The 14652-nt window shown below is 44.0% G+C and overlaps 1 protein-coding gene across 6 annotated transcripts in view; it reads left to right on the top strand.

Moving 5' to 3' along the window:
• TBC1D1 (TBC1 domain family member 1) overlaps positions 1–14652 on the top strand; it is a 202263-nt gene that overhangs the window by 159267 nt on the left and 28344 nt on the right. For all 6 annotated transcript variants that reach the window (XM_037140366.2, XM_037140364.2, XM_053672342.1 and 3 more), the window contains 2 exons: positions 3449–3634; positions 10311–10472. In XM_037140366.2, the coding sequence (XP_036996261.2) occupies positions 3449–3634; positions 10311–10472 (348 nt within the window). The remainder of the gene's footprint in view (positions 1–3448; positions 3635–10310; positions 10473–14652) is intronic.

Here is a 14652-nt window from a genome sequence, read left to right as displayed (position 1 = left end):
ACACCCAGGGGGAGAAAGGCTGTGGTAAACAGAAACTATGGGGTTAGAGGAAGGAAACTAGGTATGATGAGCCCTTGTTTTGTTAATAGCGCTTACGGTTGGGAAAGAGTGCCATGTGATTTCACTTACATGGTCAATCTAAAGAACAAAATAAACAAAATTGAAACAGACTCACAGATACAGAGAACAGATTGATGGTTGCCAGAAGGGAGGGGTGTGGGGGATTGGGTGAAAAAGGTGAAGGTATTAAAAAGTACAAGTTAGTAATCACAAAATAGTCCCAGGGATGTAGAGTACAGCGTAGGGAATATAGTCAGTAACACTGTAATAACCATGTGTGGTGCCAGGTGGGTACTGGAAATATTGGGGGAACACTTTCTAAAGTGTGTGATTGTATAACTACTATGCTGTACACCTGAAACTAATACAAAATAATACTGAATGTAAACTAATTTAAAAATCAGAAAAAATTGTCTAACTCAATAAAAAAGAAGGGGAGAGAATTTTCAGCTTCACTTCACCTGCTGTTCTGTTGGCCGACGGGTCCCTGAATTCTTGTGTACATGCGAATGTTTGCTGACATGCTGCTATAACATACATGTGGAAGTATGTTAACATGCCGCTCCGACTACTGCTCCAGTGCCCGCCTCACCAGCCAGGACTTGCTGTTTGGAGACGAGACTGTTGTGAACCAGCGGGAGTGTAAATCCTTCCAACACGAGATAAAGCAGAGCTTGAATCATAACGGAGTGTCCAGCACAGTTTCAACAGCCAATGTGGTAAAAGAAAAAAGAAGGAAAGACAGCAAATTTCAAGCTGCAGAATAAGATTAAATAATACTGACTTGAATTCCTTTTTGAAAAAAAGATTGAAGTTGATCGTATTCAATAATGATTAGTCCTGTGTATGCAGGTGTTTGAGAGGTTAATTTGTCTTCTAGGTATTTTGCAGAGGAACTTTTTTTAAGGTTTTATTACTATTTACTTCTTTAGAGAGATGAGAAAGGAGAGAGAAAGAGAGGGAGAGAAACATTGATTGGCTGCCTGCCATGTGCCCCCGCCTGGGGACCTGGCCAGTAACCCAGGGAATCGAACTGGCGACCTTTCGATTCACAGGCCGGCACTCAACCCACTGAGCCACACCAGCCAGGACAGGAGAACATCTTTTAATCTTTGATTTAAATCAGAACAGTTCTGCATTATTTTTCTTTACTTTTCTGATTATAAAGATGTTTATCGTAATAAATGCAGGAAATTCAAAGAGCAACAACAAACATGCCCAAACCCAGCATCCATTCACGTCTTCTTTTGTCCAACAGTTACTTAAAAAGTACTGCTGGGTGCCAGAGGCTCTGCTGGGTGCTGGACAGACCCTCATTGTCAAGGTGGCTTTGTTGAGTCTTCTTCGAACTTCAGTTCACTGACTAAATTTTGATGTTTCGGCACTTCTCCTGTGTCCTCAGTGAACATGTGATAGCAGACAGTAAGAGCTGGTAGGTTTACTGTGTTCTTACTGTGGGTTGGGTCCTGTTTTAGTGGTTTGTCATGTGTGTTACCTCGGTCTCTTTTGCACCATTAGGGAGGTGCTGTTGACGGACCGGGAAACAGAGGCACAAAGAAATTAATTTGCTAAAGGTCACAGAATCGATAAAGGCAGGCTCTTGACTAAAACCCAGGGAGCCAGCTCCAGAGCCTGACCTCGTAATCACTGAACTGTACTTGCCTGTCATCATATTTTGACATTGAGGTCATACTACACAATCTTATTTCCTGCATTTCTATCGACCGTTAGCATGCGAGCATCGTCCTGCAATGTGCATGAACTGTGTTATTTCTTACCTCAAAAAGAAGTAGTTTTAATTTATTCACTTGTTTAATGGATCGTCATGAAATGAGCACATATAGAAATGTGATGATAAGCATTTAAATGCTGCAGCAATCATTAAGGTTTCTTAATGGTTACCATAACTTTTTGTTTTATTTTTATTTTTAAATTTTATTTTTCAATTACAGTTCCCATTCAGTATTACTTTATGTTAGTTTCAGATGTACAACATGGTGGTTTCACAGTTACATACTTTACACAGTACTCCCCCTGAGCATAATTTTCTTATTCCAGTAATTTTAAGAGGTGTTAACATGGACAAGTTATTTTAGGAAATTAAGCATATGGTAGCTTGTGTTTGATTTCAAAGCAGGCAAATAAACCCAACTTCAGACGAAGACAATGAGCAGTCAGTGCTGATGACTGTTCTGGAAATTAATCATCAGCATGGAATTACGTTGGAGCTGTTGACTGGTAGAGATTGTATCGAGCATCACACTACATCATGGGGCTGTGAGACTCAAGTCGCTGTGAAGGTCTTTCCACGGTGTGTAAGACCATGATTATATTTAGGTTCAGTTTGGACAGAGGCTCCCAAGGATGAGTTGAATCAGAGAGGGTCCATTTGCGCAGGAACTTGCGCCGTTCTTCCAGACTAGTCTCACCGCGAGCAGGTGGGATGGATGCTCACAGGGCGTGCTGTCGGTGTTTGTGAGTGGTAATGCTGTGTGCCAGCACACAGGGTCTGCAGCCAAGAGAGGTACAGGTGCATGAGCTGTAAAGAGATTTCAACTAGAAATAGAAACTAAAAAACTGAAGACCCAGGAAACATTTGAATAGTGGGGGTATCCAGCGGAAAGTGCAGGCTTCTGAGTCAGGCAGATGTAGGTTGGGATCTCAACGTACTTGCTTACCCACTCTGTGACCCTGGGCAAGTTGCTTGGCTTCTCTGAGCCTTGGTTTCCTGTTCAGGCTAACCCCTGCCTTCTGGAGTTGTCCTCCTCGGGATCGAACAAGTCACTGTACGTGAAACACCTGGTATGGTGCCCAGGACTCGGTAGAGGATCTGTTAATGGTCATTGCTACCCTTATTTCAGAATACCTAGCCATGTAACAGGTGGTTAAAAGGCGTATACAAGTGAGACCGGTTGCAGTCCTGGCTGCACTACTTCCCAACCGTGTGACATTGGCAAGTTCCTTAAATCCCCCCATGCTTCACTTTGCTTTCTTTAAAACTGAGTAGTTATGGTACCTATGTCATATGGTGGTCGAGTGTTAAATAAATTATTATACGTAAAGGCCCTCAGAATGGTACTGGGTAAATGTTTGCTATTATTATTTTTATTAATGTAGCCATTAACTCAGAAGAAGAAATATTGCACCTTAATAAGTAGGTATCTTTGAACATTTCCTCAGCTGCTATAACTTTTGTGGACTATTTGACATGTTACGTGTTCATGGCTCAAATGTAGTATGTCACAGTGCGTGTTAAATCACCATTCATCAGTTTGGGTGATATCATTATGCAGTATCTGAATGAGTAGAGTTTTCTGGTTTGGCACCATGGTTAAATACAAATTTTTGTTGAAAAATGACCATTCAGAAATGTCCTTTTCCCTCTCAGATTATTCCGAGCTGGGAGAGCTTCCCCCGAGATCTCCTTTGGAAGCAGTTTGTGAAGATGGGCCCTTTGGCCCTGTGCCAGAGGAGAAGAAAAGGACGTCTCGCGAGCTTCGGGAACTGTGGCGGAAGGCCATCCTACAGCAGATACTGCTGCTCCGAATGGAGAAGGAGAATCAGAAGCTCCAAGGTTGGTTTGCCATTTTTTGTCCTGAACAGGCCTGACGACTGTAATCTGTCTTAGCTTTGAAGTGAAATCACATCAGATGTAAGCGTACCACCTTCCAGAGAAAGCAAAATAGTCTAACAATACATGTATCTCCGTAAATGTGTGTATATATGTATGTAAACATCCATTTACTTTCTCAAAGTTAGCACTCAGGAGACCTAACGATCTCACCAACTGTATTAACTATGCTTGTGTGGTCATTTTTAGCATGATGTCTAGAACTTCTGAGAAACAACCTGCAAATATAAGTTTTAACTTTCTAAAAGTGGGTTTGGTTTTGTTTCTCTCTCTCTCCCCATACTTTGTCCACAGCCAGAGTCTCTGCCTGGGTGTTACATATGAACTAATCCCATGTAATCATTAAAGTTCATAGCCTCACTCTGCATGTATTTTTAGTGAGTGGCAAGTAACCTGAAAACTTGAACATTAGCTGAGCTCTCCCTGGGCTGACGTCAAGGTGTTTTATGGAGGCAGACTCGTTCACTCCTGAGGACAACTCCAGGAGGCAGGGGTTAGCCTGGAGAGGAAACTAAGGCTCAGAGAAGCCGGGCAACTTGCCCAGGGTCATGTCAGTATCAAAATAAGACATGAACTTTGAGAGTTTAGATTCTGTTCATTTCCTGTTTCCATGCTGTCACTTGAAGCAATAAATATTATTTTCAAAGTAGCTAAGTTTATGTACCCTGGGTGGTATAATGGAAAGAACATGGGTCTCAGGGTGTAGAGAGTTGCCTGGCTATAAAATAATGAGAATTTTGGTCAGGAAGTCTGGACATTCTCTCAGAGGGAGACCGTACAGGTGGTTCAGCCATGCCGTCACTCCTAAGGAAATTTTGGAATTAGGGTACAGTGGTTCCCCCTTTAGCTGTGGTTTCGCTCTCTGGGCTCTCAGTGACCCCACAGTCCGAAAATATGAAATGGAAAATTCCAGAAATAAGCAATTCATGAGTTTTAAATTGTGCGCTGTTCTGAGTAGTGTGGTGAACTCTCCAGCTGTCCCACTTCATCCTGCCCGGGACATGAATCATCCCTTTGTCCGAAGTGCCCTCGCTGTACACACTCTTCACCCATCACTCACTTCGAAGCCGGCTTGGTTGTCAGATCCACTGTCATGGTGTCGAAGTGCTTGTGTTTGAGGAACTCTTATTTTTCTTAATAATGGCCCCGAAACACAAAATTTGGGTGTGCCAAAGAGAAGTGGTAAAGTGCTTCCTCCTTTCAGTGAAAAGGTATCTATGTATAAGAAAAACATAGTCTGTACAGGACTCAGCACTGTCCATGGTCTCAGGCTTCTGTACTGAAGGTCCTGGCCCACATCCCCTGTGGATAGGTGCGGCTACTGTACATTTCACTGAACTTCCTCCTTTTAATAATGATCTTGCTTGTTGTTAAGAGATGAAAGTCATTAAGATACTAGACTTGATGAATATGGTTCATTGTCCAGATAAGCAGATTATCTTTGACCACAAACAAGAAGTTAAAATATAAAGTAATGAGATCTTTTGATACAGAAGTGGTCCAACAGTTGTAAGAGGCTGTTTACGGATGCAGACTCAGTGCTGAAGCTGAGAGCTGGGTCGTGCCCTGCGGGCATATGAGCAGAGCAGGGCTGTGGGGTTGCACTGGGGCCTTTTAGAGCAGTGATCGCCGAGGATTCTCCCAGCTGTTTTCCTACCATTTGCTTGTGTGTTCTGAAGGTAAGTAATTCTGAAAGCAGATGTCTAAAACAGGTCCCATAGTGATGGCACCGCTGAGTGACAGCTAAGTGACAGCTTTGGAGCATGCACTTGCCTTCACGTGTATGTTGGCTGGAATTTTTGTTGAAAGCAAGAAGGCAGTCATGTTTATCATAGGTCATAAGCTGTAGTGCTTATCCTGGCCAGTCGTGCGCATGGCAGCCACGGGAAATCAGGGTTCACCTGTGAAATGGGGACGCCGCTGGCTAGCCTCTCGGGGTGTTGGGAAGAGTTGTGACTATAATTGATGAGATCAGGATATCAAAAAAGCAAGGCTGTTGTAAAGCTATGTAAATGGCCACTTGCCAGACTCTAACGAACTGGGACATTTCTTAAGGTGACCTGGGACACCTTGCCTTGTATACTTTCACTGGCCCCTCCCAGCATCTCTCTGCTGCTTCCCACTTCATCTGGCAGTGTGAGCATTCATTTGCACTGCTGGGACTCATTTCTCTTCTTAGCGCTGCAAAGTTCAACACGTTTACCTTTGCGATGGAAACACAATACACTTGCTCAATATAATTTAGCGAGCATTATATTGGTGTGCACAGGACCTATATTGCTCAGAAATAATCCTCAGTAACAGTCTGATCATGAGCCGCCTAAAAATGTTTAGTAAGCTGTGTTGAGGTGGGATGGGGGCCCAGAATTTTGTCATGAAATACAGAAGCAAAATTTGACAAGAACTAACAAGGGAGTGTACTAAGTGCTAGAGAGACAGTCATTTTATTGCCTTTTTTCAATTGCTTTTAAAAAGGAAAGTTAAATTGCAACTGGGAGTGACTCTTGAAATTGATCATGGGTTCAGGCCAACTGGCATGCTCTTTGGAAAAGAAATTAAAAAAACATGCATGAGGAGGTTCTTTCTACAGTTAAGTTGAGTTCCTGGCTCTTGCATATGTGGATTAAATATCCGTTACAATGACCACGTCATTGAAATCTGCCTCACTCACTGTAGACATTTGGAAGCTGAACTGTAATGCCCTAGTGAAACAGCTTATTTTTTCCGATGAAGTTGGAACTAAAATGCATCCCCTCCCTGCTGCCGAGCCAGTGGTCCTCTGTGGTACCCCTCTGCAAGGCCGTTTTCCCTGTATTGTAAATGAAGACGCAGGCCACCTAATGCAAGACAGCAGGGTATGAGTCAGTACAAGCAGTTTTTGGTCAGCACACTATTGCTTTTTTGAACTGACTCTCATTTCTTGTTTAAGATTAAAATGTTACAGGTATTATATCTGCATAATGACGCATCGAATTTGGAATTTTAATTGAATTGTAGTTGAAGGTATTTTTGAAAAGGTTGTTCCCTGGCTATAAAAAATACTACATTGTAAAAAAGAAATAATGGATGTAGTTTTTCTAAACTCTTCTGTAAGCTTGGGCTCATTGAATTACTGTGGCTTCCACGCCTTAGCCCTCCCTGTCCAAGCTTTGGAGAGGTGCTAGCAGTTGGAAGACTGTTTTATCTGTGGATGCAGTTGCTAACGGCACAGGATTGGGGTGGGCAGCCACCGCCCACCCTGCACAAAGGACATCAATCAGACCTGAACATTAATCCAAAGTCCAAGTTAGCTCATACACCCATGTTAAATGATAAGTTTTTAGATGACTCTTTTGAAAAGTTACGTCTGATCTCCACGGGCCTGGTTTCTTCCAGCCCTAGAAGCTCACAGACATGGGATTTAGACCCTTATTTACTGTAATAACCAGTTCGGTCTTGTATCTAATGTTCTCACCTTGGCTCCTTGACGTTTGTCACAGGCCCGCCCCATCTGCCTTAGTTGACAGCATTTCGGAGGCCGGCAATTTGAGGCGTCATTGGGTTATCGGACAGCAGGATGTCGCCTGGGCCAGCAGCAGAATGCATGGATTGAGCCTTTGCAGCCGAGTCTTCTGGCCACATATTTCTGTTCTGTTGACTCCAGAGCAGGTTTCTCGCCTTGCTGGCTGGGCTCTCAGTGCAGCCCGACATGCAGACAGCAGAGTTCACTGCCAGAGAACCGTGCGCCGGCCCTGAGAGCCCTGTGCTGCCAGCGTCAGCAAGTCTCCTCCTGCGCCTGACTTGCCACAGGGGCCCCTTCAACTGGGGTGGCATCTGTTGTGTTTCCTCCCAGCCAAAATGAATGTAGGGTGGCCAGTTTTTGAAAATTTGTACTCCACAGATGTAGGGAATTGTTTAACAGGACCTTCACAGTGTATTCTTCAAAGGTAGAAGGAGAAGAATAAAGATGGGAGATGAGAAATCACAAACGACCAGGGAGAGCACTACTAGGACTGTAGTCACTGGCACCCACCAGCTGGTCCGTAACTTTGACAAGTCCCTTAATTGCTGTGAACTTCAGTTATTGTGTCCACAGAGTGAGAGGCTGGACCAGGAATCTCTGCAGGCCTTCTTAGTGCCTCTTTTTAAAAAATGTTTTTGTACTTGAAGGCAGTAGTTGGGTCACTTAAGTACAGAATCCATGCATCAGATGAATAAGGTCTTACCACCAGGGTACCATTAGCCAGATTAACTGAGTTCACATTTGGTCGATTTCTAACTTGGAAAAAGAAAATATTTTATATTATCAGCACTTACTTTGCAAAACAACGTTTCGTACCTTTTTCATTGTCTGACTCAGATGTGGCACCCCCTATCAGCTCTGTGGCTTTGTAGGGGGAGGGCTTGGGAAAAGATCAATGGCCTCTGCTCACTGTTCTGAGAGAAAGTTGTTCCCCAGCTCTGACCTTGACACCAGACACTTCTGTTCCTCCCCATATGCCACTGGTGGCTCTCAGGCTACTACCCTGTGCTAGGGCTCAGAGGGAGTGAGTCTGAGTAAGTCCATGTGTGGGTTCTTTTAAGAGGAACTGCTTGGGACTCCAGAAGTTTCTTTTACCTACTCAATCCCCACAGATTTTTACAGCCAGAAGTTATGAGGACTTATCTTCCTAGCACTGGAACCCTGGGCTGAGGGGCCTGGAGTGGAACTGGGACTTCTTGCTGCCGAGATATCCCTCCAGAATTTTTATGTACTACACATGGATGTGGGACCAGCCCATTCTGCATCTCTGCCCCTCCTACCAGTCTGGATGGGTGTAGTTTCTTTGATTCCGTAGTTGCCAGACTTCCATTCAACTCAGTTTCTGTCTGTTCTGAGTGATGGTTGTTCCATATTTTAGCTGTAACTTTGATGTGCTGGTGCAAGGGGGCAAGCGTGTTTACCTATGCTGCCATCTTGACTGGAAGTCCTAATTCTCATTTAAAAAGTATTAGGAACTGGGGTTCAGAAGCATTGTGGTAAAAAAGAGAAAAAAGCTTAGTGGGCCTCTTTTAGGTTTAGTGAGCTAACCTAAGGGCTTCACATTCTACCACCGGCACTTCTTTCTTCTGTGGCTCTGGACAAAGGACGACACTGCTCAGCCTTGGTCTCCTTTGGAATAAAATGGGGTTGGCGTGGGAGAGTATGTGTATTTGTAGGGGATGGGGCAGAACCGGCTTCTGACATGTGTACACGGACTTACCAGTGTCTGTAGGATTCAGGACAACTTTATGCCAATAAATATAACCATTGGGTTGGACAAAAAGTCAGTTACATTTTTTTGGTAAAATAAAAGACACATTTTTCATTCTTACCAATACCTCTGTTGGGGTAGTTTGAGTATGTCAGCCATCTCCTGCTCTTGGCTTCTAGTAGATAGAGGACAGGGGTGCTGCCAAACGTCTTCCAACGCATAAGGCAGCCCCACAGCAAAGCATTTATTTGGCCAACGTATCAGTAGTACCAAGAACCTTCACAAACCGCTTTTGACACCTTCAGTCCATCACAGCACCTCCTCCACAGACTGCATGAATCTTTGTTTTTGCATTTCAGTTGCATTTTTACCTTTCTTGAAATAGTAAAGCATAATATGCCAAAAATGTTGCATAGTTTCTGTCATCTTCAATATTAAAATGACTACATAAAAATGTACCCATTTTGACAAGATTTCTTAAAAAATGCATGCTGATATGACAGCTGTCACAATACCATCTAACAAAATTGTTTGGAATGAAGTTAAAGACACCAAAGCACAACTAGAGCCATCATATGGAAAAAAACAAATGACGTCTCTGGCCAACCCAATTGTTAGATGAAATGGACAAACTTCTTGAAAGATGCACTTTACCAAGAATGGGAACAAGAACAAAAAAACCCATCTGAATGGCACTCTACCTGTTAAAGAGATCAAATTTGTACTGAAAATCTTTCACACACAGAAAACTCTGGCTCAGAGAGCTCCCCTGGATTCTAGAAAATACGTAAGATCCTTGATTGATCTCTGCCTGATCCCAGAAAAAAAACTGTGAGTTATAACAGCAAGCTCTGTAGCACAGTGAGGCTGAGGGTCGCAGGTCACTCTGCCTCCTGCTCTGGGACCCTGGGGGAGCTCCTGAGCCTCTGGTACCTTGGTGACGTTCAGATTAAATGTCACTAAATATAAGGTACTTCAGACATACAGTATTTGTCATGACTGTAAAGAAGTCTGTGTTGGCCTGCACTTAGCTGTATGTCCTTCCGGCTCTCCTAGTTAAAACTCACAGTCTAGATCGCAGATGTGATATGAAGTGGGTTTGGGGGCTGACGGTGTTACCACTGTATCTAGATTGGATTTAGTGGTTTGAGGTGGAAGTGAGGTGGTCAGTTTTAATTTACTAGAATTGTTCATTTAAAAGCCTGTATTGCACATGTCCTATGAAGAGTATAGATTTATTCTATTCAGCTCCAGGAAGCAGAAATACGACTATTGGCAGAAGCTACCTGGTCGGGGTTTGGCCCTAAATAAGAAACCGCCGCCCCCCCCCCCCGAGAGCCACGTTGTGAAATAGAAGACAGGCAGCCGCAGTGTTCACTAATGTGCTCTCGAATGGTCTGTTCTAGCTTCTGAAAATGACTTGCTGAACAAGCGCCTGAAGCTTGCTTATGAAGAAATCACGCCTTGTCTTAAAGAAGTAACGACAGTGTGGGAAAAGATGCTCAGCACCCCGGGAAGATCTAAAACTAAGTTTGACATGGAAAAAATGCACTCGGCTGTTGGGCAAGGTAAGCCTTACTGGGACTCAGTCTGCAAACCTCAGCCCTCACTGACAGTTGGGGAGATGTATGAAATTAAAGAAATGTTTAAGTGCAATTTTAGTGGGCATCTCTCTCCTATTTCTCATTAATCTGTGTCCAGATATTTAGTTAATTGATGTGACTTTCATTATCTTTCATGATTCCTTTTAAGCAAATCAGTTACAAGGCCCAGAAAACCAGTGAACAGGAAGAAGACAGGAAACCCCAGGACTTAGCTGCCTGTAGACTGGGTAACGATATGGTAATATCCTCTGAGTTCAACAGTGACCTGAGAGCCAAGTGTGTGGCCTCTCTCTGAGCACCCCTGGGAGGTAGCATAGAGTATTGGGCACAGACTGAAGACAGGTCACCCCAGCTTCAGATCCCAGCCCTCCCAATCTGCATTGTGACCTTAGGCAGGTGACTTAACCTCTCTGAGCCCCACTTTCTGCCTGTGTCCGTTCCACCAACAAGCCCAGAGGAGGGGGCGGTTTTGCTGCTGTGTTTAGTGTCGTCTGCTGACCGTGTACCAATCCAAACCGTCACTGGCTCAACATAAGTACAGAACTCGAGACCAAGCATTTAGAAACTTTTATAGTCATTTGACAGATCCTAATAAAAAAAAAATGTGGACTTTTATTTCATCAGGGTTTTTTTTCTCATTTTATTTTCCTACTGATTCATTTTTTACTATATGGTATAAAGGTATCAGTTTGCTGTGGACTGGAAAATTTTTAAAGAAAAAAACTGGTCATTCATCACAGAGAATTGAGAAGCACTATTTTAGAGCTTCACTGCAACAACCATTAGCGTCCAAGTGAACAGCCGTGTCCTTTAAAGTTTATGTGTGAGGGTGCTGGCGAGAGTGGGAGCTCTTGAGTCTGAGCGCATTCCAGTGCCTCCGAGTGCTGGCCAGTCTCGTCCTGAAGAACCAAGTGTTTAGAAGAAGGGTGGCACCTATGTAACTCTTATGGTTTTCTTCTGACTTTATTAGCTGTTCAGTGGGGGAAGTTACACGTGCATTGTTCGTCTCTAAGAGAGTAAGTCAGAAGTAGTCTTATTCTTTCCTGATCAGGCAGGCCTTATTGAACCCTCTGGGTGCTGACAGCATCAACTTCGGTAATACATGGTCATTGCTAGGTGACCTTCCCCTTTCTATGGGCCGGGAAATATGGACTGAGAGCAGTTGAGTGGTGATGGCAGAGCTGGCCTCACCCTGGTTCTAGGCACCGTCTGGTACCACCTGTGGTTGAGCCGCACCTCAGCAGTACTGTTCTCTGAGACCAGAAATGTGGTAGGTGGTGAGAACTCCCTGGGTGATCTTTGGCAGGTGTCCCCACCTTTCTGGGCTCTGGCCTCCCAGCTGCTAGAATGAGAGGTGTGGACCAGACAGAGGATCTCAGAGCTCCCTTGCAGTTCTCACATTCTTCGTGGCCATAGTAGTAGCTGGAGGCTCATCATGGCACCCACAGCCCTCAGTGGTTGTTTTGAAAAAGGAGGAAGCAGAGAAAAGAATGAGTTTATTCTTTCCCTTTTTCTGTTGACCACATAAGACAGCTTTGCTTCTACAAAAGGCAAATCACCTGGGTCTGTGATAGCTGTTCCAGATGTTTGACTTTCTTAGAAACCTGACTCCTGGAAATAGTGGTTTTCATCATCCATTTCACAAGGGGGACCACCAGAAATACTCAGTATCCGGACCCTGTGTAGTGATGTTAAGAGAGGTAGTTGAACAGTTTGTACACTGAAGGGGAACTAAGGCTGACCCAGAATTTCCTCATGTGTTCCCGACAGTGCCACTTCACTTTCTATGTCAGGAACTCTGTGTCTTCAACAGTAAAAGGCCTTTGTCAGTTACTCAGCTGGTTTCAACACATAGGATTTAATGACTCCAAACAAAAGGCCATAGCCAGTCCTGTAGCTCAGAATAAAACAATGAGATCAAATCAGAGCCACACTTTTGACCTTCAGGTCTAGGCCAAGTCACTTCCAAGCCCTTAAAAGAAAAGACAATTCCTTTATGGGTAAGACACCCCTCAGTGGTGGAAATAAAGGGATTTATGAACTTTCCAAGTCAAAACTGAATCACAGTAGCAGGATTAGGATGTCAGCTTGGGAGAAGGAAGAAAAGTTCTGCGGAGTTTTAAATATATTCCAAAGCTTAGTTTGGGTTTGAATGATTTATTTAATGATCTATTTGAATGATCTCATTTACTTAATGATTAAAAGATGTCAAGTAGCTCTTTATAAAAACTGGGTCTGCTTTTCCAGGTATGGGGTTGCCCAGAGGGGACCTGAGCAGTTGGAAGGAGGGGCCAGGTGCAAACTCCCATTACCTTTGACCCAGCAATGCCACATATAGAAACCCAGCCTGGATATGCATCAGCCAAAAATGGTCTATAGTGGGAAAGAATGCTTGTTGTGGCATTAATAGCCACGAAATAAAACAGAACCCAAATCCCCAACCATGTGATCACACCCACGTTGTATTCCTTGAAAATGACACAGTAGGTTTGTCTTGATGCAGAAGATAAGTTGCTAAATGAAAGAAAAGGCCAGCATGGGCTCACACGTACAGTTGCGTGCTTGTGTGTGTGTCCTGGGTGCTTGCGGACATCCGCGTGGTGAGCAGGATGACAAACATCTGGTCGGCCTGGCCTCGCCCTGGTCTACCACTTGTTCCAGTGAAATAATTAATATCCTTCCTTTCCTTTGCTTTTAGAAGCTTCCTGTTTTGGATGGTGAATTCTATATTTACTCTAGCTATGGGTAGTTTTTCATTTTCTTCTTTATACCTTTTGCCCTTTCAGATGTTTTTTTATTTAAATCGCAAGCATGTATCACTTTTAAAGTCATAAAACTTAAAAGGTATTAATGCTTGGATGGTGGGTGGCCACCTGTCCACCCAGAACCCTGCCTACAGGCCCTGGGTTGACTCTGCCAGAATTCTGTCCCGGGTTGGGCGTGCAGGCAAAACCAGGTACGGGGGTGGGGATTCCAGGTCATTCTCAGCAAAAGCACTGGCTCTGATTTGCGTGACCCTTTGCTTTTAAACCACACGGCTGGGCTTTCTCTAACAGTGGAGGATGTGGTGCTGCCCGGTCACACAGTGTTTTCCTCCTCCCAAAAGATGCAGGTCTGATGAGCTTGGCGCGAATGATTTAGTAATAGGAGGAAATTGTTCATCTCCTAACTTGGGAAAATTTCCCAGTTTGAAAAAATACTTTGTGTAAAGCCCCTCTGTAAATCATTACCATGCTGACTGGTTTTCAGGCCGCATTTATTTCTAATATGGTCTGAAGTGTTATTAAAGTCTAGCCTGTGCGTATTTGTACACACAGGCACCGAAGATGTATCTCTGAGCAGGAATAGTAGAGAACAAGAGAAGCAATAAAAGAACATCAGAAGACCCAGGGCATGTTAGTTTCCTGTCGCTGCCAACAGATGATCACAAAATTGGTGGCTAAAGCAACAAATTATTGTCTCACATCCTGGAGGCCTGAAGTCTGAAGTCAAGGGGTCGGCAGGGCTGCATGTGGCCTCTTCTGGCTTCTGGTGGCTGCTGGCACCTTGACTTGGAGCTGCACCCTCCAGTCTCTGCATCCGCGGTCCCACGGCCACCGCCGCTGGTCTTCTCCTTTCTGTGCCTCTTACAGAGACTTGTGTTGGATGGAAGGCCCACCTGGGTAATCCGGGTGGTGATCTCATTTCAAAATCTGAATTATCGCTGTGAAGACCCTTCTCCCAAATGAGTTAACATCCACTCGTTCTGGGGATTAGGATGTAGACATGTCTCTGGAAGCCACCATTCAACCCGCCACACGGGTCATCAGATTAACACTGAGCTGTATGTTCAGAGGAGGTGCAGGATGTGGTCACGGTTAAGTGTGGCCCTGTGTTTCTCCCACAGGCTAACTTTTTTTTATAGTTGGTATGTGTAAGGGAAAACCCAAATTACTTAGCACACCTTAAGTATTCCCAAGAGATGGCTATGAGTGATTATTTTAAAATAGTTCCTGTGGGCTGAGTAATACAGTGACTGCTATCTCGTTCAAATCTAGAAATGGTTATTTTATTATTAATTGCTGGGTAGGAACATAAAATATTTCTCTCTAGTATACCTGGGTGAGCAGGCGCATGTCTGACCATTGTGACAGGGAGGATATCG

The sequence above is a fragment of the Artibeus jamaicensis genome, unplaced genomic scaffold (genome assembly GCF_021234435.1).
Source record: "Artibeus jamaicensis isolate MK-2021 breed Jamaican fruit bat unplaced genomic scaffold, CSHL_Jam_final contig_76, whole genome shotgun sequence".
Lineage (NCBI taxonomy): Eukaryota > Metazoa > Chordata > Mammalia > Chiroptera > Phyllostomidae > Artibeus > Artibeus jamaicensis.
This window is presented reverse-complemented; position numbering and strand designations above follow the sequence as displayed.